Consider the following 23831-nt stretch of genomic DNA (forward strand, 5'->3'; position numbering starts at 1 on the left):
CAGGGTGACGTGGCCGGCCCTGGGCTGCAGCCTGCTCTGTCCACCCCCTCGGGGAGCCAGGGGGTCGCACCGCTTGGCATCACCACTTGGTGGTTCATCTCCCCCACCCCGTCTTCTGCTCAGACCCCTTCCTCCAGGAAGCTGACCTGATTGCCTGGGAGATGGTGAGGGTCTGCAGGAGAGGAGCGGGCACGTCACCGCGAAACCTCAGGCCCAGCCTCTCCCAGCCTTGGAAGGGGCCGCTCGCTCCTCGGAAGGGGAGGAGGGCGCGCACTTGTCGCTCAGCCGGCCCCCAGCTGTGTCTGAGTCGTCACTAGATTTCCCACTTTGTGTCCCTTCTTGGTCTAAGGTCAGGCCCGGCTCCTGTGTGCCCCGCATCTCTGCCTGTGACAGCTCCTCAGCCTTGTTCATGGGCCGCTCACTCAGGTCACCCGTGCCCTGTGTGGGTCGGGCGGGTGTTTTCTCGTGCTGGGACCCTCATGGCGGGTTCGGGGAGAAGACCACAGAAGTGAGGCCCCTCGCCCTCTCCCATCTGAGCAGGCACCTGGGGAGCTGGCGATAGTCACCAGGGTGGCTGGGCCACTGTGGTGTCTGCCGAAAGCCCCCCAACCTGGTCACCTTGCTGTTTCCCCATATACTCTGTTCTTCAGAAGCGAGTCCCCGAGTACAGCCTGGGCAGGGGACAGTCGGGCTCCTACTCACGGAGGGGGAGGAGCAGAATGTGAGGACGTTTGTTAAAACCCCCACCATGCCAGGGGTGGTGGCACACAGCTGACATCCCAGCATTCTGGGAGGCTGAGGCAGGAGGATCGCAAGTCCAAGCCCAGCCTGGACAGTTAACTTAGTGAGACCCTGTCTCAAAATAAAAAATAAACGGGCTGAGGATGTAGCTCCGTGCGAAGGCCCTGGGTTCAGTTCTAGGAGTGCAGAAAGAGTAAGACCTACACATTAAACCGCACCCTGGGCTGTGAGGCTGGGGAGGGGATCCTGTGCCATCTCGTTCCTGCTGTGCTGCCGGGTTTCCTCCTCGAACTCTGCCGGGACGGTACTCGCCGCCTCTGTGAAGCCTGGGCTTTCTCGGGGCGCCCTCCTCCCTGCAGTCCCTTCACCCCGTCACTTAGTGACACCTGTGGGCTGTGGGGTGTTCACTCTTGGGGCTTTTCCGGCTAGTGCCAGTCTCTGCCACGTCCTGACTGTCCCCGACCTTTGTCTCTGCCGTTTCCCCCGCGGGGCCTGGGTGTGCTTACCTGTAGGCCTGCTTGGTTGTCCTTTTCATTTTAAGCCCAGATCCTTCGCTGGGTGCGCTCAGATGCCCACACGGCCGGCCCTGGTCACGCACGGCTTGTCCCGCGTCCCTCCTGTTCCTCCAGGACCCTCCCGCCACCGCGGCCTTCTCCTGTCTGCTGCTGTCTTTGTCTGAGTTTGCTCCTGCCCCAGGGCTTTGCCCTCAGTGTCACTGACCGGGATCCCCTCCGCTTCGATGTCCCACCTCAGTCCCCAGCCGTCTCGGGGGTGGGGGGCAGGGCTTTTTGTACCAGCGTCGCTTCATCAGCCATCTTGCCCCACCCCAGTGTCGTGCGCCTGCTTGGCTTCCTAAATCTGCAGCAGGCCGCATGGTCCTGCCTGTCGCCCTGTGTCGCCTCTTGGGGGCCAGGGCCTGTCCCGCTTTCCCACACGTCCTGTGTGGTGGGAGGTTGGAGTCGTTGCTGATGACAGAGATGGGTGCATGGTGCCTTCGGATCCATTTTGCAGATGGGAAAACTGAGTCAGGGTGCATCTGAGATTTGCTCAGATTCAGCATCATTGGGGGAGGGTTTCTGGCAGTCAGGGACTCCCTCCCTCAGTGCCTAGGTCCCCCTTTTCTGTCCCCTAACACGGAGGTCCTGGACTCTGGGCAGGAAGCCTCCTGGTGCCTGCCGCTGGCGGCTGAGCATTCTGTGGGTTTAAATGTTGTGGGGCGTGGGTGGGCGACAGCCAGGTGGAGGGTGGGGGCGAGCTTGGGGTGTGGCAGCCCTGGGGCCGGCCTGCTGGCTGCGTCCCCCATGCCCTGGTGCACCGGGCACCCTGTGTGTGGTGGAGGTGGTGTGGATCCAAGTGTGTGTCCGCTCGTCCCTGTCCCTGTCCCCAGGCTCCCCTCTCCCTCCTGTCTGTCCCTTCGCACTTCCCACTCCATCGCTGTCTCCCTGGCGTCTCCCCTGCTGGCTCCACTCCCCGCTCTCTGTTGCTCCCTCCCCTCCCGCCCTCCCCCTGCTCCCCTCTGCCTCCTGTCCCTCCCCGCCCTGAGCTCTGACTTCCTCAGTGGCAGCCCCTCCCTTGGAGCAGCAGTCCGTGGGGGCCCTACCATCGCCCCGGCTGTCTCTTCCGCTGTGTCCCCCCACCGCCGCCCAGCGGGACAGCGTACCCTGGGGATGAGGCCTGAGCTGCAGGGTCCTCGTCCCGCCTGACCCCTGTCCTCTGTCCCCAGAAACCAGGCCATGCGCAAGAAGCTGATCCTGTACTTCAAGCGGAGGAACCACGCGCGGAAGCAGTGGGTGAGTCTCAGGGCCGCCTCGGGCCGCGGCGCCCTGGGCTGCAGGCAGGCCGAGGCAGGAGAGGCGTGGTCCGACCTGCGGGTCTGAAGTGGCAGGCGGGCTTGGGACGGCTCTCGGTCCTTGGCCTCTCTCGTCTGTGGCCGGGCCCTGTCCACGCAGGTGGTAGAAAACCCACGCACAGCAGCAGAGGCGTGGGGCGGAGGATGAGGGGGCGACCCTGGGCTGCGGGTGGGCGGGAGCCGATTCCACTTCCTTGAGCGGAGAGGTCTGGTGGGGGCGCTGGAGGGGCCGCGCAGACTTCAGCTGTGCTCCTGTCGGGCCTGTTTCTGTGTGGTCTTCAGACTCTGCAGGGTGGGATGGGACACATGGCCACATCAGAGTCCAGAGGGGCCAGAGGCTGCTGGGGCGCAGTGGGGGTGGGTGAGGCTCAGGGAGCCCCGGGAGCGTCCCCTGCCCCTGCGCCCCGGCCCTTCTACCTCCAAGTCCCTGCTTCTCTCCCAGGGTCAGGTCTGCCAGGCACCCGCTGTCAGCTAGTCCTGCCCGGCGCAGACCTGAGGTATACAGTCAGTGCCAACTAGGTGCTTCCTGCAGTGAAGCGAGGCTCTCAGAACTGAGGGTGGGCGGAGCAGGGCATCAGCGAGAGGTGCAGTCACTGAACACCTGAGGTGCGCTCAGAGCCCGGGTCCAGGCACACTCACCTTGGCTGCCTCTGTGCCCTGGGTAGCTCCCCAGCTGCATGCTGTAGAGGGGAAACTGAGGCAGAGAGTGGCAGAGTGACGGGGTGGAGGCTGGATTGGAGCCCAGGCTGCCCGCCCCGAGTCTGGGAGGCAGGTTCCACGCTGGGGCTTGGGGTGGAGCGCCGAGCCGTGGTGCTCTGGGCCCCCCGGGGGGGCGAGTGGGGGGACAGTGACTGGAAAGGGTGGGCTGTGCTCAGACCTGGGGACAGGTCAGGCCCAGGACAGGCTGCGGGTGGCGACGGGTGTGGTGTCTGGGCTGATGGCGCCTGGCGCGGAGTCATGGATCGGGTCACCTCGGGACGCGTTCCCTCCGCGGGGATGGCGCGCGGAGGCTTTATTCTCAGCACAGTGAGACGTATTGATTCTCGGTGAAGAACGCAGTCTCCGTGTTAAGACAGAAGAGCGCCTGGTGCTCACAGCCCATCTTCCAGCCTCGGCCCCACTACCAGTCCCCAGGGTCGCTGTGGGGAGGAGGGGGATGCAGGTCACATGTCCCAGGGTCCCTCTGGCTGCTGGACAGAGCTAGGGGCCGGTGGAGGTGGAGGGGGCTTGAGTTTTTAAAAATGACGCTGGGTGTGGTGACACACGCCTGAAATCACTGCATCCTGGGAGGTTGAGGCAGGATGATCACAAGTTCAAGCCCAACCTGGACAATTCAATGAGACCCTGTCTCAGAATAATAAAAAAGGGCTGGGGAAGGAGCTCGATGCAGAAACCCTGGCTTCAATCCCTAGTGCTGCAAACTTAAAACAAATAAAAATAAATTAATGTGAAAGGCCCCTGCGGGTCTGGCAGGACACTGGCGCACGGGAGACGGAGAGGCGGCTGCAGACCCTGGCTCCCCCAGGAATCCAGGTGGCTTTGCAGCCTGGCTGAGCCTCTCAGCAGGCAGGGGTATCCCGAGCTCAGACTTCACGCCCACGTTCCGAGGCCACAGGTGCCCCTGGTCAGGAGCTCAGGTGCCTGGCCGGGGCGGCCTGGTGGCATGGTGCTTGCAGGCACGCACAAGGCTTTGGCTCTGTCCTGGACTTACCAAGCCAAGAGAAGCAGGTGAAGCACAGGGCGGGGGCGTGCAGGCCCGAGGACCAGGGGCCTTTCTGACTCTTGGCAGGCAGCACCAGGAGGGCGTCCCTGAGATCTCGTCCCCTGCCCTCCCCTGGCTGGCAGAGGTGCGACTGATGCCGTCCCTGGGTGCCATCCTGGCTTCCAGGCTGCGCGGCAGGCGGGTGCGGGGGAGGGGCGCCTTGTCTTGAGCACAGGCGGAAGTGTGGCCAGGCTGCGCCTGAGGTCGGAGTTCTTGATTCTGTGTGGTGCTGGCTTCTGCCCTGGGTGCGGGCCCTGGGGAGGCCAGGACCGGGTGGCCGGTTCCCGGGGAGAGGTGGCCTTGTCCCCTAGGGAGCCCATGGGTTTCTTCATGGACCCGGGGGCCTGTCCTGTCTGCGTATGTGACCGTGTGTGTGTGGCTGCACATCCGCCATGTGTCCATGCGCCCTGGGGGACAGGTGGGGAGGCTAGCTCAGGTGCCCGCGCCCCCTCAGTGCCGCCCCGTGTCCCCTCAGGAGCAGAAGTTCTGCCAGCGCTATGACCAGCTCATGGAGGCTTGGGAGAAGAAGGTGGAGCGCATAGAGAACAACCCGCGGCGCCGTGCCAAGGAGAGCAAGGTGCGCGAGTACTACGAGAAGCAGTTCCCCGAGATCCGCAAGCAGCGTGAGCTGCAGGAGCGCATGCAGAGGTGAGCCCCAGGCTTGAGCCTGAGATCCTCCTGCCTCAGCCTCCCAGGTGTCTGAGAGCACAGCCGTGTGCCCGGGGGGCGTCACATCTTTATCCCACTTACAGGGGACGAAACAGAGGCACCAGAACTCACTCTAGGGAGGAGGTGAACTGGGCTGTGAGCTTGGCTCTGTGCCGGGTGCCGGACATCCCAGCTTCCCCGCTGGCAGGGGCCGGTCCTGAGTGTGTCCCTTTGGTTCCCAGCAGGGTAGGGCAGCGGGGCAGTGGGCTCTCCATGTCGGCCGCCCGCAGTGAGCACGAGGTGTCGGAGATCATTGACGGCCTGTCGGAGCAGGAGGTGAGTCCCGCCCGCGTCCCTCCAGTCCTGGCTCAGCTGTAGGGAGGAGGGGCCCAGCAGGAACCTGTACTCACCCCTTGGGCTGCCGTCTGAGGTCCTGGGGTGGCGCCACGGCCTGGTTCCAACACTGGGGCTCAAACACCTCTGGCTCCGCCCCTTCGGCCCTTTGGTGCTTCCCATTGGCCGAGCCCAGCTGGCACAGCGGGTGGGAGGGGCTGGGGGGGCAGTAACTGCCCTGGCCTCCCGGAACCCTGGCAAGGACCTTCTCTCAGGAGCCTCAGTCCCCGGCTCTGCCCCAGCCTTGGGGCTCCCCAGGGGCACTGGGACACCTGGGGCAGCCAAGGTGACCCTGGCTGTGCTCACGGGGTCAGATGGCCAGGAAGCAGAGAAGTAGGGCTTTTTTGGAGAAGGAGCTGGCTTCCCCTTGTCCCCTCCCAGGTCTTGTGGGGCAGGCACTCAGCAGCGTTCCCCTGTGCCTGATACCCTGGTGGCCGCAGGAGGCCGTGCACGCAGGGGCATGTGCTTCCTCCCCGGGGACCGTGCGGGGGTCTCGTGGCTACGGCCCTGTCCAGCTGAGCCCCCGCAGCTGCTGACATTGAAATGAGATCCGAGGAGACTCGGTCCCTCCGTGGGGCAGGGCACAGCGGAGCCCACAGCCCTGGCGCTCGGCGTCCCCGAGGGGGCCTGCGTCGGCAGAGTGCCGTCCACCCCGTGCTTGCTCTCCACGCTGCCCTCGGCCTGGTGAGGGCAGGGGTGCTGGCCAAACCCCGCTTTCCTGTGCCTCACGCATGTCGCTGGAGGTGCCTGGGGCAGGGGACAGTCACTGTCCGCCCTTCAGGGGCTCGGCAGCCAGAGCACGTGCCCTGGAAGGCTGGGAGGGCAGTGGCCACATGCTGAGGTCCTGATGGCCTGTGCCCCAGTGGGTCAGAGCGGGACCCCACTCTGCTCTGTGGCTGGGAGGCCTCCGCACCGAGCCAGGAGGTGGGGTGTGGGTGGCTGGATCATTTGACCTGGCTGCCCTTGGCCGGCGAGGCCCTGACTGCCTCCGGAGATGGGTCATTAATCACCACTAATTGGCTGGTCGTGGAGACCGGGGCGGCTCGGCACCTCCCCGGGGTCATCCTGACGCGGGAAGAGCCCCCGCCTCCTGCCAGGCAGCCCCGGGGCCCCCCCAGACAAGTGGTGCTGTGGTACCCCCAGCTCTGGCCGATCCTCCTCCCACCCTGGGCTGCTGCTGTCCCCAGCGTCCGCGGGCATCTGAACCCCGAGTCCCACCTGCCCGGCGGGCTGAGCGCGCCCTGCCGTGTTTCATGGTGTCTGCCTTTCGAAGGGAAGATGCACGGCTCCCTCTGGCTGCAGATAAGGGCGGCTGGCTGCGCTTAATTTACAGCCAGCTCTCCACAAACCTGTCCGCCGCCTTGGCGTGCCCCCTCCCCCGGCCGCGGGCCTGGGCTGCAGCCCTTGTGCGTCTCTCCGGACGCTCCACACCCGCGCGGCTGCCCTGGGCCCTTCCCCGTCGGGCCTCCCCAGCCCTGCCTTGCTGTGCCCGCAGAACCTGGAGAAGCAGATGCGGCAGCTGGCCGTGATCCCGCCCATGCTGTACGACGCCGACCAGCAGCGCATCAAGTTCATCAACATGAACGGGCTCATGGACGACCCCATGAAGGTGTACAAGGACCGCCAGGTCATGAACATGTGGAGCGAGCAGGAGAAGGAGACCTTCCGGGAGAAGTGAGTCACGCCGGGCCCTCACCGTCCCCCCGTCCTGGCGAGGCGCACAGCACAGGGCTCTGGAGGCCGGGGGTCCATGTCCACGGCCGCTGCTGGCTCCCGGCGGCTCCCGGGGAGCTGGCCGGCCCCGGCCCCTTCTCTTTCCTGTGTGTCTGTGTCCCGTTTTACAAGGGCACCAGCTGTATGGGTTCAAGGACCCCCGGATCCAGCACAGCCTCACCCAGGCTGGACGTGAATTCTGGGGGATTCAGTTCAGCCCAGTCCCCGTGTGAAGGGGCACTGTGGAGAGGGCACAGGCAGGGGGCGCTGATCTCTGCGGGCGGGCGGGGCGCGTGCTCGGCTGAGCGTATCCCAGCCCTGCGCTCCTCCTTTGTTCCAGAAGCACTGTTGGTCGAGCAGCCCTGGCTGGGGCTGTGCTGCGTCCCCTGTGTGGGGCCTTTGTCCCTCTTGCCCCGCATAGCAGCCCAGCTGAGCCACCCCCGTCACACAGGCCCAGAGACACAGGCACAGAGAGGTTGCGCACCTCGCAGAAGCCACACAGCACCGCTTCTCTGGAAGGAAGGGTGGGGGCTGGGACGCAGAAGCAGGAGCTCACTACTGAGAGAGGCTTTGGGGGTCCTGGATGACAGTTCTGGGGGGAAGCATGTGGCCCTCGGGGATGAAGAAGGACCTCGTTCCTCAGAAAAGTCGAAGTTGGGTCCAAGTGGACCACACTCCGCGTTGGGGATGCAGGATGTGACGTGGGCCTGGGGGGCCCCACTGTCAAGTTTATTATCACTGCCACCTAAAGGCTGGGCTGCCTCCCCACTGGCACCCAGGAACCCGAGGATGGGGAAACCGAGGCACAGTTAGGGGCCTCCCTACTAGCCATGTTCCTCTAGCTAGATCCAGTGTCCATTGAAGGACTGGAGCCCAGTGTCTGGGCTGCCTCTTCACCTGGGAAGAAGGTTGTGAGATATCCCCTGGGGAGAAGGTTGTGAGATAGCCCCTGGGAAGAAGGTTGTGAGATATCCCCTGGGAAGAAGGTTGTGAGATAGCCCCTGGGAAGAAGGTTGTGAGATAGCCCCTAAGAAGGTTGTAAGATAGCCCCTAAGAAGGTTGTGAGATAGCTCCTGGGAAGAAGGTTGTGAGATAGCCCCTAAGACGGTTCTGAGATAGCCCCTGGGGAGAAGGTTGTGAGATAGCTCCTGGGGGAAACGTTCTGAGATAGCCCCTGGAAAGAAGGTTCTGAGCTGCCCTAGCTCTGCAGTGGCCTAAGGCAGGCAAGATCCTGGACCAGGGAAGCAGCGACCTTGTCATGCTGTTTTCTCCAGGAAGAGATGAGGCCACGCTGGATTCCCTGGTGTCTGGCTGGGAGTGGGCAGGCCACTGGCCTCCTGCCTGGCTACCTGGCGGCTGCATTTGGAGCCTGCCCTGGCCAGCTCTTTGGCGGGAGCTGTGCCTTGCCCTGCTGGGAGGGGCTTTGTCCCTGAAAGCCCATAGGTGGCAGAGCAAAAGGACCTCGGGGTCAGACCGAGCGGCTCCACCCTGTGCCCCTGCTCCCGGGGCTGGGCACATCCCCTCCCCACTACCCCTGCTCCCTCGACCCCCAGCCCGGCACAGCGCATTCCCAGTGACTGTCCCAGGTCCCAGGAAACGGGCCCAGTGCCAGCTCCCGTCCCGCCCCCAGGCTCCGTCTACACACACAACCTCCTGCTGGCCCGGCTCCTCCTGCCCGAGGCACCATGCCCCGGCCCGGCCCACCTCTCAAGGAGGCCTGGCACTATGCCATGACCTCATCCATAGCAGGGTGTGTGGGCTGGGCGAAGCACAGCTTCCCAGAGCCAGCCGGAGAGAGCAACAGCAGACTACACTGGGGTGCCTCACCAAAGGGCAGCGTGTAATGCCCTGGTTTTCCTGGAAGCCGCCTCTGGCAGGCCAAACAAATCCATTTCAAAGGCGCTAGGCCATGACTCACGCAAGGAAGCCCTGCCGGTTCCTTCCCCACCCCCAGCTTCATCCCCCACCCCTGCTGCATCACACCCAGGTGGGGCGGTGCCCGCCAAGCCGGGCACGACTTGGCAGGCGCCCGCGTGCTCACGGTCGCCCAGCAGGGCCACCCTTCAGGCCCAGCCTCATACCCGCCCTCCTCCTCCCACAGATTCATGCAGCACCCCAAGAACTTTGGCCTGATCGCCTCGTTCCTGGAGAGGAAGGTGAGTCCCCAGCTACCTGCCGTCCTACTCTGTGTCTCCTCTCAGTCCTTGTTCTGGGCCGGTGTCTGGGCCCTGTGAGGATCTCCTCACGTCTGAGGCCCTGTCATCCTGTCCCCCCGCCCGGCCTCCCCCCTGGGGCTGTGCACGCCCTGTCAGTCAGCAGATAGCGCTGGGAGCTGGGGGTGCTGTGCGGCCTGATCCCCGGAGCCCCCTGTGCCTGGCTGCCCGCCAGCCCCCCAGGTGGCCCTGAGCATCCTGGGAAACGGGGGACGGAATAGGCAGGTGTGGTGAAGCTTCAGGAAACAGGGCAGCGATCTCCGGAGGCCTCTGTCATGGTCGCCGACACCCCAAAGCCAGATCAGTAGCTGTGCACACACCCCTGTAGAGCCGGCTTCGAGGCTCGTGCTGGCCTTCAAACCTGAGCCACTGTCCTTTGGCTCTCGTGGTCCGAGACACGAGTGTCCCCAGAGAGTGGCCAGCTCTCTGTGCCCGAGGCACTGGGTGGGTGGCGTTGGCGTTGGCCCGCAGTCCCCAGTGTTGTGGGGTGCAGCAGGATGGGAGGCCATCTGCGGGGCCCGTCAGGCCTGCCATCTGTGTGGGCCGTGCAGGCGGTTGGTTCAGAGGGTGACCGTCGTCCCCACGTCTGCCCCTGATGGGCCGATGACCTCCGAGGAGGTGGGCGGGACAAATGAGGGATAGCTCACGGCCTGAAAAACCAGTGTGTCAGAGACGCCCTATAAATAGCTCCGAATTGGTGACTACGGCCGCGGGTGTGGACGGCGGCAGACACTGGGACTCCCAGGACCCAGAGATGGGGATTGGGCAACGCCATGGGGAGAGGGAGGGGACGGCGGTCCCGAGGGTAGCGAGTGGGCGTTGCAGCGTCCTTGGCTAAGAGCTGCCAGGGTGGTGGAGCCGGGCAGAGCTTCCGGAGGGCTGGCTGGTGACGGAGGTGACCGCTGTGGGACTGGTGAGGACAGGCAGACCTGGACAGAGCGCGAGGCCAACGCTGCTGGGGACCCTCTGCCGGGGGCAGTTCATTTGCATCCCTGAGGTCCGACGCCCACCAGGCGGGTCCGCTCAGGTTAGGTGTGGGCCTCTGACTGGAAAATATTCCAGTTGAGCGTGTGGGTGTGGGCTCATAATCCCAGCACTCTAGGAGGCTGAGGCAGGGAGATTCTAAGGAAGATTCTAGCTCAGAAAAGTAAGGACTGGGGATGTAACTCAGTGTAGAAGCCCTGGGTTCATTCCCCAGTGCCGTAAAGAAAACGTCTCCCCAGTTGGACTGGGGCCTCCTGGGGGAGAGCCTGTGTTGGTGACCCGTTCCAGGAGGTGGTTTTCTGCTGCGGGCAGCTGGGGTCCAGCCCACCTCTGTCCACTCTGCAGTGGGGTCTGGGCTCAGTGCTGGGCCTGTTCTGGGAGCATGTGCTTGCTGTCTCAGGAGTGGCCCCAGCAATGATCCTGGGTTGTGAGGGTGCCCTGCACCGGGCACAAGGAGGCCACCAGGGCTCAGACCCAGGTCCGTGTGGGGAGGTCAAGGCAGAGGAAGAAGCAGTGCTCGAGGCCTGATGCCGAGACCGAGTCCCCAGCGCTTGAATCCTGGACAGGGTTGTTCAGGACCCTGGGTATCGGGGAAGGGAAGCCGAAGCCAGACGACAGAGTCCCTGAGCTGGACCAGGGAGGCTCTGAGCGTGCATGACTTGTGCCACAGGCCCCGATTTCCCCTTGAGCAGTGATGGCTTCAGCAAAGCCATTGTCACCACTAGTGATGGCAGCAGCGGCATGGGGTTCTTGAGTGCTAACCCTTCTCACACCTTGAGTGCTAATCTGTCTCTCATACCTCCTTGTGGTGACTTCTTCGATATTCGTGACAGTTCTGGGAGGTGCACATGTTAGCATCCCCATCTTACAGATTGGAAGACTGAGGTACGGAGAGGTTAGGTCACTGGTGCCAGGTCATCCACCTGGTCCGTGGAAGAGCTGGGATTTGAACCCAGGCCTCTTCCTCCTGCTTCAAATGCCCGTGTCTCTCTGTGCCCGCAGACAGTGGCCGAGTGCGTCCTCTACTACTACCTGACCAAGAAGAACGAGAACTACAAGAGCCTGGTGAGGCGGAGCTACCGGCGCCGCGGCAAGAGCCAGGTGAGGATGGGGCGCGCCGTGGCTGCTTGCGGAGACCCTTGTGGGACGCTCGTCCTCCCTGTCTAGCCAGCCGCAGAGTATAGCTGGGGACCGACGTCACTTCCTTCCTCAGCCTGGAAAATTCCTGGACCCCTGGCCAAGGGCGCTGTGGTTGTGGTGGGTATGAGGAGGCCGCATTCCTAAAGCCAGGGCTTTCCGGGTCAGTGTGGTGGTGGTGGTGGGGGGCTTTCAGCTTTAATAGCTTCGTGTGTTTATTTTCATGGATCTTTGAGAGGAAAAAATAGGCAGAGGTTGGAGTTGCCACTCTCCAGGGGTGAACGCCAGAGGTGTCGGGCGGGGGGGGGTGACTCTGGGAGGACAGGTTCCTGCTCGAAGACTCAGGCCGGCCCCTTGCCTGTTGGTGTGAATAAAGTTTTATTGGAACACTGCCACCGTCATTCTGGGGACCGTAACCACGACAGCCTTGTGTCTCACGGCTGTTGTGACAGGAGCCGTGGGGCCCGTGGAGCCTAACATACTCGGGCCCTTTATGGGAAACATTGGCAGGCTTCTGCGTCAGAGGGAGAAGTTGGTTTGAAAAACATTCTGTGAATGACTGCAAAGGTTTGGGGGTCAGCGGTGCTTGCCAATTTGTTGACGGGCTGAAGCAGCCCTGGCTGTGTGCTGAGCGTCCTGGCAAACTGCCCGGGACCAAGGCCCGCTGCTTGTCCCCGCGGATGAGTGAGGGCAGCTGCTTTGGTTTGTGGCTGGGGCTTCCCTGCTGACCAATTCCCGACACGGTCCAAGGCTTGGGGGCACGGGCAGGTGATTCGGAGACCTGGCATGGCACCCGGGAAGGTGAAGGGCACTGGGGGCTTTTCTAGCCCAGAGTCAGGAGGGTAGGTCAGTGCCAGGCAGGGAGGAGTACGTGGAGGTGCGTGGGCAGCCGGGAGCCTGGGGGCCGCAGCAGCGAGAGGAGGAGCTGCGGTCCCGCCAGGGGTCTGCAGAACACTGCCAGGGGTTTGTGGAGCGCGCCAGCTCTCCCTCAGCCTCCGGCCCCCTCCTGCACCTTCGTGGGCCTCGAGGGTGGGCTCAGGGGAGCCCTGGCGGGGCGGCAAAGGGCACAGGGAGGAAGGACCGGCGCTCTGCTAGGGCTGTCCCAGTGCGGGAGGAGGTGGGCCGTTCCTGCCTGGCCGCGGGAAGTGACGGGGCGGAGGAAACGGCAGCCTCTTTCTTCCCCTGCCTGTGGATCGGCAGGAGGGACGGCTCGCCACCCCAGGGAAGCAGAGGTGCTGACTTGGCTTCTCTGTCCCCGCAGGGCTGGGGTCGGGGGCAGACTAGAGCTCTTGGGCTCCCGGGTCCCTCTATGGGCTGCGTCTCAGGTGGGTGCGAGAGGCCCCAGGGCCGAGTCTGCCTCTCGGCCTCTGTCGCTCTCTCCCGGTCCCCTTTCGGGTCCTCCCCTTCCTGGGTGGCCGGCGGTCGCAGAGGCTGCTGTGGGTGGCCGCAGAGAGGCCGTGCTGCCTCGGCCTGGCATAGTTCCCGTGGCTCTGGGCCGTGCTGCCCCGAGGATGGCATGAGTGGCTTCCGTGCCCAGCAGAGGCTGTCCTACGCCGCCCCGAAGGGTGGCCGGGTGTCTGTGGCCTGCACAGGGTGCGGCATCGGGCGCCTGCTCTGTGCTGCAGCAGTTGCTCTGCCTTTAGAGGGGGCAGACCGCGGCCTTCAGGGCGGGCAGCGAAGCCGGGCGACTGCGCCTCTTCACTGCCCTGCGCTGCGGTTGGGCACTCGGGGGCCGGGGCGTTGCAGGGCTGAGTGTGGGCAGAGCCCCTCTTCCCAGGCCCGGTGGCCCTGTGCCGCCTCGCGCACGCTGCTTCCTGAGCTGCTGGGCTCATCCTGGGGCCCAGAGACAGGGCCCCCTGCCCCCGCGGGACTGCGGGGGGCGGCTGGGGAGGGGCTGTCTCCTGCAGCGCTGACCGTGTGGCGACCGTTCGGGACACCCCGGCCACGAACTTTCCTGCGGTTAGGCTTCTGGTCTCCTTGGGGTCAGTGCTGACTGGGGTCCACGTGGGACCCCTGCCCTGAGCGGGTGTCCTTCCTGAGGCTCCCCCCGCTGCCCTTGCCTGGGGTTTCCCGCACAGCCCCGGGCTGAGTGGGTGCTTCGGGCTGACGGCTGAGGTTGGGACCGTGTGGGCGTGTTGGGGTGGCCCGGCCTGTCCCCCAGGTGACTGGCACATTTGCGTGTTTGCAGAGCTCTGCTTTGTGCCCAGGCTTTGTACTTGCGCCCTCCCCGCCCAAGAAGTCCCCACAGGTCCTTCAGCCGATCCCTGTGAGGCAGCGCAGGCCCGGGCCTTCTGAGCAGCCCTCCCACCCTGCTGTGCCCTCTGGCTGCCTGCTTGGTCCCTTCCTCCGTGGGGACAGTGACAGTGTGTGGAACTGGGAAGTTGGAAGGTGGCTGTGGGACTCCTCAGGGGTAGCGCTGGCCGGGCTGGGTTTGAGAGCCGCCTTTGCTCCATCCCTCAAGGGGCTTGGCCTGCCCTGGTGCCCCTGCCCGGTGCCTGCCCTGCGGCGGCTGTAGGTGCGGGTCCGCGGGCCAGGTCACTTGGGTGGCTTGTCCTCCGAGGTGTTCGGCCCAGGACACTGTCCTCCCTCTGGAGCTCCTCTGTTGGGATGGAGGGAGGCTCAGGCGCAGACACGGGCTTTGGGAGCTCGGGCTCGAGGCCGCCTGGACCCGTCCCCGAGATACGTGGGGCCAGCAGAGCGCTGCGTGCTGTGCCTTTGGTGGTGACACACACGTGGAGGACGGCGTGGTCCGCCTGACTGCCGAGCAGAGGCCAGGGTGGAGGAGGCCAGGCGCGGGAGGGGGGCCCTGTGGCTTTGGGGCGCCTCTCCCCACCTCTCTCCTGTCCCAGCTCTGAGCCAAGGAGCAGGTGACCTTGCTTAGCGGCTGAGGCTCTGCAGCTCCCTGCACCTGGAGCTCTGGAGACCGTGAGACGGTGTGGCCAGAGGCCGGTGGGGCGCCCTGGACTGAGGCTGGGCTGCGGGAGTGGCTGGGGGGGGTGCCCGAAAGCCACTGGGGGACGCGGTGGATCCTGGGCGCCGGGCTGAGCACGGGGATGTTGTCAGGAGGCTGGTGGCGGGTGGCAGGTAGGAAGCGCTGTACCCCGGGGTACAAGACCCTGGGCTGCCAGTGGGGGAGGGCCAGGGAATACAGCTTTCCTGTGGCCGAGGAGGAGGTGGCCGTGTGACACCACCCAGGCAGCCTGGGAGCCCTCAGGTTGGAGGGAGGCATGGCTTAGCTGGGCGTTTTCGGGTCAGGCACTCAGGCTGTGACTGAGTCTGCCTCCCTGGACCACGGCTGCCCTGGGGATGTTGGTGGCACCACAGTAGTGACATCATCAAGATGACTCCCAGTGAGCAAGGCACATGGGCAGGTTAGCCAGGGCCAGGCAGCTCTGGGAAGGTGATGGGCTGCAAGCTAGTTGCTGATGATAAAGAACAGTGTTGGAGGAAGGGCAGCTTGTGCAAAGGTCCTGAGGCAGGGCAGCCCCGCCCAGGAGGATGAAGGAGCCCGGCTACCCCGGCCTGGGGCCATGAGGACCACAGGTTGTGTTCCCAGCCTTTGCACAGGGTCCTGTCTGGGATCTAAAATGAGCTTTGGGGCCAAGGGTGCAGCTCATCAGCAGAGTGTGTGTGAGGGCCTGTGGCCCAGCCCCAGCAGTGAAGAAAATAACAGAGGGGCCAGGAGTGAGGGAGGGGCCGTCATGGCTCTGAGCCCTGGCCCGTTACCCCTCTGCTCCCCTCAGTCTCCTGGGGTCCCCTGCACGGGGGCACTGGGCACGTGGCAGACCCTGAGAAGGGCTTTTGCTGAGTAGGTGGACAGGACTGCGTCCGACTTGGGTGGCTGGCTATTGTGAATTTTAGCTTTTCGCTTTTTTGAGACAAGGTCTTGCTGTGTAGTCCAGGCAGGCTTCAAACTCATGGTGATCCTCCTGCCGCTGCCTCCCGAGCGGTGGGGTGACAGGTGTGTGCCCCCACACCTGTCTTGGATTGTTCTTATAACTGTGCTCCTGGCCGGGGTGGGAGGCGGGCACGGGGCTGTCGCGTCTTGCTAGGCGGTGCTGTGTGACCTGGTGAGCTCTGGAGCCTCTGTCCTTCCTGTGCTTATCTGTAAGGCCGAGGTGACACCCGGGCTGCCGGGGCACTGGGGCAGCAAGAAGACGCAAAGCGAGGAGACAGCCCGTCGGAGGCTGGCTGTGCTGGCCTTCGTGCTCACTGATGCCGTTTTCTGAAAGCAGCGTCCCTGGGGTGGCGCTGGGGGCCCAGTAACCACAGATCCTGCCGGTTTCCGCAGATTCCCGGTGTGGTTAGGGGCTCCCGACTGAGCCTGGGCACTAAGCCTGGGTCGGCTTAATGGGGCACAGTGTCCAGAGAGCCCAGCTGCTCCTTGTGAGGAGCTCTGAGGTGCTGGGGCCCTGGAGTCCTGGTTCAGTGTGGAGATGCAAAAGGCCACGGGGTGAGGTCCCGGGTGTACTTGGTTTGTGCTCAGCAGCTGCCTGGGAGCTGTTGGAAATGCAGCGCCGAGCCTGGCCCAGAGCATTGAGTGGGAATCTGGGCACCTTTTGAGTCTGGTCCTGATCACTTGCCCAGCCTGGCCTCTTCACTTGTGATCCTCCTGCCTCAGCTTCCCAAGAGTACTGGGATGACAGGTGCGCCACTACGCCTGGCTGACACACCCGTTGCAAAGGTGAAAAATTCGAGCACAGAGGTTAAGATCCTCCTCTAGGAGGCATGAACAGAACCTGGGATCCAATCCTGGCGCCTCCACCTGCCCTGCCTCCCCCACCTCCGGGGCTGCAGGACCCCAGGCCGAGGTTCGCGGCACCCAGCCTCTACCTTCTGGTGGAGCACAGCCTCCACGCCGCCAGCGCCTGCCGTGCCCAGGTGCGGAGATGGCGGTGTGCCCAGCTCACCGCCCTCCTCTCCCCACGCAGCAGCAGCAGCCCCCGCCGCCCCCGCGCAGCAGCCAGGAGGAAAAGGAGGAGAAGGAGAAGGAGGCCGAGAAGGAGGAGGAGAAGCCAGACGTGGAGAACGGCAAGGAGGAGCTCGTCAAGTAAGGCTGCCGAGCCGTGGTCGCCTGGGGGGGGCCCTGGGCAGAGGTGGGGGAGGACGTGTCGCTGGGCACCCACGGGTCGGGGAGGTGCTGCTGCTGCCGCCCTCCGCAGCCCCTGCTGCCTCCCACTCTGTCTCCTCGGGGGCCTGTGAGGCCGACGGCTCTGTGGAGTGCCGCTCCCCCAACCCGCCTCCCCCTCCTTCTGCCCAAGTCTCTGCAGTCTGGCAAGAGGTGGCTTGGGAGGCTGAGGCAGGATTGCAGCCAGCAGAGGTGGGGGTGGCCCTCTGCGCACCAGGTACCTGCCGCGGCCCAGGAATGCGCCCTGGGAGCCTTTGCCCGTCCTCCCACCAGGCCTTGTGGGGGAGATGGGGAGGCGGGAGCCGCCCAAGCTGCGCCACCTGCGCCGACTCCCCAGAAAGTCTGGGGACAGAGGTCCGGGCCTGCGCACCTGGGCCTGGCGCAGCAGCCGGCAGAGTGTCCCCGAGGGTCACGGGGGTACCCAGAGCGGGGCATGGCTGCTTGCAGAGCTCTCTGGAAGGCATCCCCTTGGGCAGCAGAGCGGCCTTGGGGTTGCTACCAGCCACACCCCCTTCCGCTCGTCAAGTGCTGTTGCAGACGGGAGTGTCTTGCACAGAGACGCCAGCCCGTGTCCCCCAGGGGAGCAGTGTACCTTGCAGAACGCTCTCAGCTCCTCCCAGGGGGGAAGCAAGCCCGGCCTTGGCTGGCACATGAAGCAGTCAGTGGCTCCCACCTCCCCTGAGGCGTAAGCCGGGATCACGGGTCTTGAGCAACGGCCCTACCTGAGCTCTCAGCGGGCCCCCCAGCCTCGCCTTGTTCCTCTCTGTTGAGTGGGGAGCAGGGAGCCCCCAGAGCTGGAGACGGGCTGCCCTCCCACCTCGCGCGGCGTCCTGGCCCGGCGAGTGCATCTCCATCGCCCTTCCGGCCTTCAGGGAGAAGACGGACGACACCTCCGGGGAGGACAATGATGAGAGGGAGGCGGTGGCCTCCAAGGGCCGCAAAACCGCGAACAGCCAAGGCCGGCGCAAGGGCCGCATCACACGCTCCATGGCCAGCGAAGCCAACAGTGATGAGGCCGCCACCCCGCAGCAGAGCGCCGAGCTGGGTGAGGGGCAGGGGCAGAGGGGCGTGGGGACACCGGCCGCCTCAGCCTCCCCACGGGCAGATCGCAGAGGCTGCCCTGGCCATGGGGCGCGGGTGTGGGGAGAGCCTAGAAGTGGGCCTGGGAGTGGGCCCACCTCAGCCCATCAGCCACCCTGATTTCCATGGGCTGCAGCTGGTGGGCACCGTGGGACCCTCCCTTCCACCCTGCTAGGTGTCAGGCGTGGGCCGCTTTTTCTCCTACCCAGAGGGTGCTCATCTGCTCCGCTCCCAAGCTAGGGAGGAAAACCCCCTCAGCTGTAGTTCCCCAGCCCAGCCACAGGGGGCAGCGGCATGCGTCTGCAGCTTGCTGTAGAGTCGCAGCCCGGGCCCCCGTGGGGTTCAGAGAAGGGGCCTTGTGCCTGGGGAGTCACAGATGCGCTTGGCCTGTGGGTGTTCGCTTGCTGACACCCTGGCTCACCTGCCATCTGCACTGGTGCGTTCGGGCTCCAGGTCCACACGGGCCTGGGCTGCAGGTGGAACGCACGCGGGTCCCCCATCCCATGCCCTGTCCTAGCACCTTCTGCCCCTGCAGAGCCTGCCCCAGCCTCCCCGGGGTCCCGCAGGACCATCCCGAAGGTCGGGGGATCTGTTCACGGCTGCAGCTCCTGGCCGCAGGGTCGGGGAGGCTGTGTGGGCATGGGGACTATCCCCTGTCCTGGCTCTAGCTGCTGACCTGTTATTTCCTCCTGCCCGAGTATTTACGCTGTGCCTGGCGCTGATCCCTGGAGCTGTCCCCGTGTGGCACCTCCTCATGGCCCTGAGCCACCGGAAGGGATGGACGGGACGGGCTGGGCCCACATCCGGGGCACTTGCAGGGGAGGCTCGGGCATGGTGCCACACAGAGACGTGACCAGCCCTTCTCTGGCCAGGAGAGCCGGTGTCGCTCCTGGACAGGTGGAGACGTCTGGGGACACACTGAGTGGTCAGCTGGCATTTAGCATAGGGGTCCGCAGGTGCCCGTCACCCTGCCGTGCCCAGGGCGGACCCCAGAACAGAGGGAGCTAGGACCCCCAGACTCGACCCCGGGGACACAGGGACGCTCCTGCCCTCATGCCCCCCACATGGTCACTGTGTCACCCTGTGGGCCACTCCATCCCGCAAAGTGCAGGCTGAGCCAGCTGCCATGGCCACGGGCCTTGCCTGCCTCAGTCTCCCCACCTGCGGACGGTGGTGGCAGGGCCGAGGCGGCTGGAGGATCGGGCACCACAGGAGGCGGAGTATGGCCCCTCGGGCTCCCGCCAACAGCCGTGTCCCTTTGCAGCTTCTCTGGAGATGAACGAAAGCTCGCGCTGGACGGAGGAGGAGATGGAGACGGCCAAGAAAGGTGAGGCCTGGGCGGCGCGGGGCTGGGGCGGCTCCGCCGTGGCCGTCCCCACACCGGGAGTGGCCGCTGGTACCCGCTGTGCCAGCGCCTCCGTCCCTGAGCACGCGACGGCGATGCTGCTCCTGGGAGCTCGGCGGGGGGCGGGCTGAGAGCGCTCCCCGCAGGGGTGTCCCCGCCTCACGCGGAGGTCGAGGGTGTGTGCGGGAGACTCGACTGCACGGACGGCCCCGACCTTTGCGCTGCCGGTGTGGAGCAGCGTGGCGTCTGCGGCGGGAGTGGTTGTTCCAGTCCCCTCCAGGGTCTGAGACTGAGTTTGGTGTCATGGGGACCAGGGTGTAGGTGTGAGAGCAGAGGCCGTGCTCGGTCTCCTGGTGACCTTGTGACAGGCAGCGAGGAGCGGGGCCTGGGGGAACCGCTGCCCGATTGCTGCTGGCTTCCTGGCCTCGGTCAGCCGTCTGTAGAGGTGACTGGTGTCCAGGGTGGCAGTTAGCCTGCCGGGCCCGGCCAGCTCCCAGTGAGTGGTGAGTAGGCGCCCTCCTCCTCTCGTGCCCCCCGGAGGCACTTGTCCCACACAGTACTGTCCCCAGCACGGAGCAGCACTTCCAGCAACGCTGGAACCGGGCGGTGCTGGCTTCCCCTTCCCTGCGCAAGGTCTTGTCCTTGTCCCCATGTCACGGGCAGAGGCCCACGGGCCGTGGCTGAGCACCACCCAGGGCTCAGAACCAGAGCGGGGTCAGGGTGGCCCCCCGTAGGGACAGGGGTCCTGTCCGGGCGGGCCAGGCACGCGAGGCAGTCGTCCTGCAGCAGCTGGGAGCTGCGGTCACCTTCCCCGCCGCCGCCTGGGCAGGGCTGCGGAGGGGCCTGGAGTCAGATGTGCCCGGGCGGCACAGATCCAAGGAGACCACAGTCCCCAGCGCGTCTCCTGATGCACCCTTCCCTTGGCCACCCTCATGCTATGCAGGGACAGACGCCCTCCCCCGTTCGCTGTGCCCTATCCCTGCGCCCTGCCACCCCAGGGGCCACCTTCCCTGGCGTGTGAGAATGAGGTTGCATTTACGGGTGGCGTTTTGTGTCTGCTTCTGCAGTGGTATTGCGTGCCCAGAGCCGTCCTGAGCCTCGTGGCCGATGGCCAGTATGTGTATGTTGTGTGCTGTGTATGCCGCCGCCGTGAACGTGCGTCTGTGACTGCCTGGTGATTATTATTTTACAGCGAACCCAGGACTTTGGCTCTGAGCTGTGTCCCCAGCTCTTTTAAAGTTCCAAGACAGGGGGTGTCAGTTGCTAAGTCACTAAGTTTCCCGGGCCAGGCTTGAATTTACGTTCCTCCTGCCTCAGCCTCCCAGGGTGCTGGGATTATGGGCCTGCGGCACCATGTGCAGCTAGCATGAATTTTGAAACGTGTTTTACTTGTTTAAAATAATTGAAAAATGCAGGAGGCCTAAAGTAAAAAGTGTAATTATGTGGCGATTGGTCGTTGTGTGTGATTTGTGGGTTTCTGAGTCAGGGTCTCCTGTATAGTCTTGGCCAGCCAGAAACTCACTCAATTGCCCAGTCTGGCCTTGAAGTCAGTCATCCTGCCTCAGCCTCCCAGTGTTGGGTGCTGCCAGCTTATGATAATTTTCAACCGGTATGAGGTCCTGGGTCTCTGCCCGGACGCCCCGGGCCTGCGGCTCCTTGCCGTAGTCCTCGGGGCCCGTCCCCGTTTCCTCTGGGAGCGAGAGGGGGAGGCTGCAGGCTGAGTCGCCGCTTGGGTGGTGCGTGTGGCCTCAAGGTTGGGCCTGTGGAGCCGTGCTGAGCTCACGGGCTGCCCACGAGCTGCGAACCGGAGCCGCTCAAGCCTGCCTGGTGACATTTGTGAGGACGCCTGAGCTCAGCGCCAGTGTGCTGTGCCCGGAATGACAGCAATCTGGACAATTACCGCGCGGTGCAGGCGGCTGCCGAGGGCGGCGCGTGTTCCCGCGGCGGGGGCGGGGGTGGGAGCAGGTGCAGCGCCCCGAGACCCCTTCCCCGCCGCCCCCCCGCCCTTGGCGCCCGCAGCGCGGCGAGGATGCGGCAGCAGCTGTGCCTGGCCAGGTGGCTTCGTGGTCCTTCAGCCTGGCAGGGTGGGGGTGCTCCGCCAGGAGCCGGCCCTGTCTCGGGGAGCCCCTGTGGTGCCGGTGGGGTGCTGGGGGCCTCGTCCGCATTAGTGCATGTCAGCCTAAAGCCTGGAGTGTACCAAATAGCACTAGGTAGTTCGGCCGAGCCTCTCCCACATCCTGAGTGTCAGCTACTTCACCACGTGCGCAAAGACACTTCATCCCCACTGACCTTTGTTATTATTGTCTTTGTTCAGAAGAGGAAAACAGGCCCAGAAAGGTTTAGTGAGCTGCCTGAGGTCACACAGCTGCAGGTGCAGAGTGGAAATGGAGGAGATATGAGGATTGAACAAGTGGTTCCCTGGGCTGGGCTGGGATGCTGTGCCCCAGGGCAGAAGGAGGGAAGGGAACAGCACGTGCAAAGGGCCTGCGGCAGAGTGGTGTGTGGCACAAGCAGCTGCTGACCCCAAGATTGAGGATGAGAGACAGAGGTGCAGAGTGGGCTTTGCTGTTGTGCTAAGGGACAGAGAGGGAGCAGGAGGGCCATAGGGTCCCCGCTTGTGCGGGGGCCAGGCTGCTGCCCCGGGCTCACCCTGGGTGGGGACAGAGCCTGTGCAGGAAGCTGCCTCCCTGGTAACCGGGCAGCCCCAGGGAACTGGCTGGCTGCCTGGGCTGTGCGCCACGAGGGAGGGAGGGGCGGCAGGTGCTGCCGGGCAAGGGCCTCCAGGTCCCCTGGGAAAGGTCGGCCTGGCCTGGCTCAGAGTCCTGACCCGCTGAGCAGGAGCCTCCAGCCCCACCTCCTTGGGTGGCCGGGAGCCAGCGGCCGGCAGGGCGCCCAGCAGCTCTCGGAGCCGGATGGGCCTCCTGGGCCCAGGGCAAGGGTGGGGTGAGCTAGGCCCTGGAACCTTGGGCAGCCAGGCACGGGCCAGCGGGGGGCTGAGACTTGGGAGGGGTGGTGAGCCCTGGCCACCGTTCTTTGCTCCTGCCCGCCTGCCCAGTCAGCCGGGGCAGTGCGGCCCAGGGGTCAGTGTGTGGGGCTGTGGCGGATGCCCTGGGCAAGGGGTTCCGGGGATGGGCGGGGTGGGGCCTGTGGTCTGGGCTGGTGCCGTGCCTGGGGCCAGCGTCCCTGTCGGGCTGGGACTGCCCAGGGCTGGAGAGGGGACGCTGGGGGGATCCATATGCCGCCGTGGCCCATGGGAGAGTCCTGAGGTTGGGCCGGCGTGGGCGGAGGTGTGGGGCAGCCCAGGGGTGGCAGGAGAGGAGGAGCAGGGTGGGCACAGGAGCGGGGTGAAGCACGCGGCAGGTGGGCGTCAAGGCGGGTGCTGGGTTGACCTGCTGGGGTCACCATGGGTTTCCGTGTGGAAGTGCCTGCGGGCGGGTGCTGGGGCCTCTGCGCCCGTAGCCCAGGGCGCGAGAGTTTTCGTTCTGCAGTGCATTTCTCAGGGGAGCGTGGGGGCGCTGTCTCGCAGGCCCCACTTTGTCCAGGGCTCTGGGGTCAAGGGTGACCCCTGAGGGGCCAGTGGGGGCACCCGCAGGACACAGCCTTGGGGGGAGAGCTGCCCAGGTGGGGACCTGAGCCTGAGGGAGGAGGGGAGCAGGGACCCCCAGGCCCAGGCCCTGCCCCCACCCTGCCACCCTGTGGGAGCCACTGTCACCTCCACTGCCACCCTCCCTCCGGCCACGGCGTTTCACTTCCCAGTTCCTCTGTCCCGGCTCCCGAGAGCCACACGGCTTCCTTAGAAGTCAGAGTGGGTTGGGGAACCCAGGCCACAGTGCACACTGGCAGCCTGTGCCATTGGGTATGCTTGGGGTGCAGGTACACACCCCCCACTTCAGATGACAGTGGGCCTCAGACACAGTACGTCTCTGTGTGATGTCTTTGGTGGCCCTGTCCTTCTCTGATGAGGTGGCACTTAAGCCCAGCCCTTAGGACAGAAGTAGGGCTGTGAGAAAGCCAGGCTCCAGCAGGTGCAAATGGCCTGTGGTACCCTTGGGCAGAGTCAGTGGCTGAGGTTGCACGAGCCAGGGGGCAGGGCTGGTTCTGTAGGCATCCTGGCTCTGGGAGGCTGCAGGATTTCCTTCGGGGACTGCAGGTCCCTGGGAAGTCATGGGAGGCCAGGGATGACACCACAGGAATGGCATCCTTCAGGGCTAGCTTAGTGCTCCCCAGGGGGTGTGGGCGGTGGACTCAGCTCCAGAGACCTGGGTTCCCAGCAGGACCGGGTCCTGCCTCCTGGCCTGGGAAAGGGCTGGGCTGGGGCCAGCGGTGGGGGGCCGTTGCCCTGGGAAGGCTGAAGGTTGAGGGAAGAGGGGGTCGATGACCCCAGCGTGGGGAAACTGGCCCTGGCCCGGATCCTGCTCCAAAGTTCAGCTGGCGGTGGCGCAGCCTCCTAGGAGCCACCTGGGGCCGGCGGGAAGGAGCTGGGGGCGGGGCGGGGCGGGGCGGGCAGCCTGTGGCTGGGGGGGTGCCCGGGAACCTCGGCAGCAGAGAGCCCTTGGGGGCCCCGGAGCTCCCCCTCCACGCTGGTCGGGGTCCCACTGGCGGGCGGGACCCCAGCGTCCCGCGGAGTGCCTGCGCGGCCCGGCGTGGGGACAGAGGGAGGACTGCAGGTGGAACGGGCGGGGAGGGCTGGCGGCAGCGGAAGAGGCTGTTTGCGCCCTGTCTGCCGGGGGTGGAGAGGCGCTGTTTTTCTGGAACCCTCATCTGTTACCACTGCTGACGCCGCCGCCGCCGCGGATGGGGAGAGAGGGAGGGAAGCCGGTGCCAAGCTGGCCCGCCCC

General features: G+C 65.2%; 1 protein-coding gene across 10 annotated transcripts in view; it reads left to right on the forward strand.

The window, feature by feature from the left end:
* Positions 1 to 23831, forward strand: part of Ncor2 (nuclear receptor corepressor 2) — a 104367-nt gene that overhangs the window by 39715 nt on the left and 40821 nt on the right. For 5 of the 10 annotated variants that reach the window (XM_013503630.1, XM_013503633.1, XM_013503634.1 and 2 more), the window contains exons 9-17: positions 2465 to 2531; positions 4828 to 5000; positions 5243 to 5336; positions 6889 to 7067; positions 9208 to 9262; positions 11306 to 11404; positions 16372 to 16490; positions 17441 to 17613; positions 18913 to 18975. In XM_013503630.1, the coding sequence (XP_013359084.1) occupies positions 2465 to 2531; positions 4828 to 5000; positions 5243 to 5336; positions 6889 to 7067; positions 9208 to 9262; positions 11306 to 11404; positions 16372 to 16490; positions 17441 to 17613; positions 18913 to 18975 (1022 nt within the window). Of the gene's footprint in view, positions 1 to 2464; positions 2532 to 4827; positions 5001 to 5242; positions 5337 to 5580; positions 5727 to 6888; positions 7068 to 9207; positions 9263 to 11305; positions 11405 to 16371; positions 16491 to 17440; positions 17614 to 18912; positions 18976 to 23831 lie in introns of those variants that run through there. The other 5 variants (XM_013503632.1, XM_013503637.1, XM_013503638.1 and 2 more) reach the window with 3 other exon arrangements.

Source organism: Chinchilla lanigera, unplaced genomic scaffold (genome assembly GCF_000276665.1).
Source record: "Chinchilla lanigera isolate Chin_1 unplaced genomic scaffold, ChiLan1.0 scaffold00081, whole genome shotgun sequence".
Taxonomy (NCBI): domain Eukaryota; kingdom Metazoa; phylum Chordata; class Mammalia; order Rodentia; family Chinchillidae; genus Chinchilla; species Chinchilla lanigera.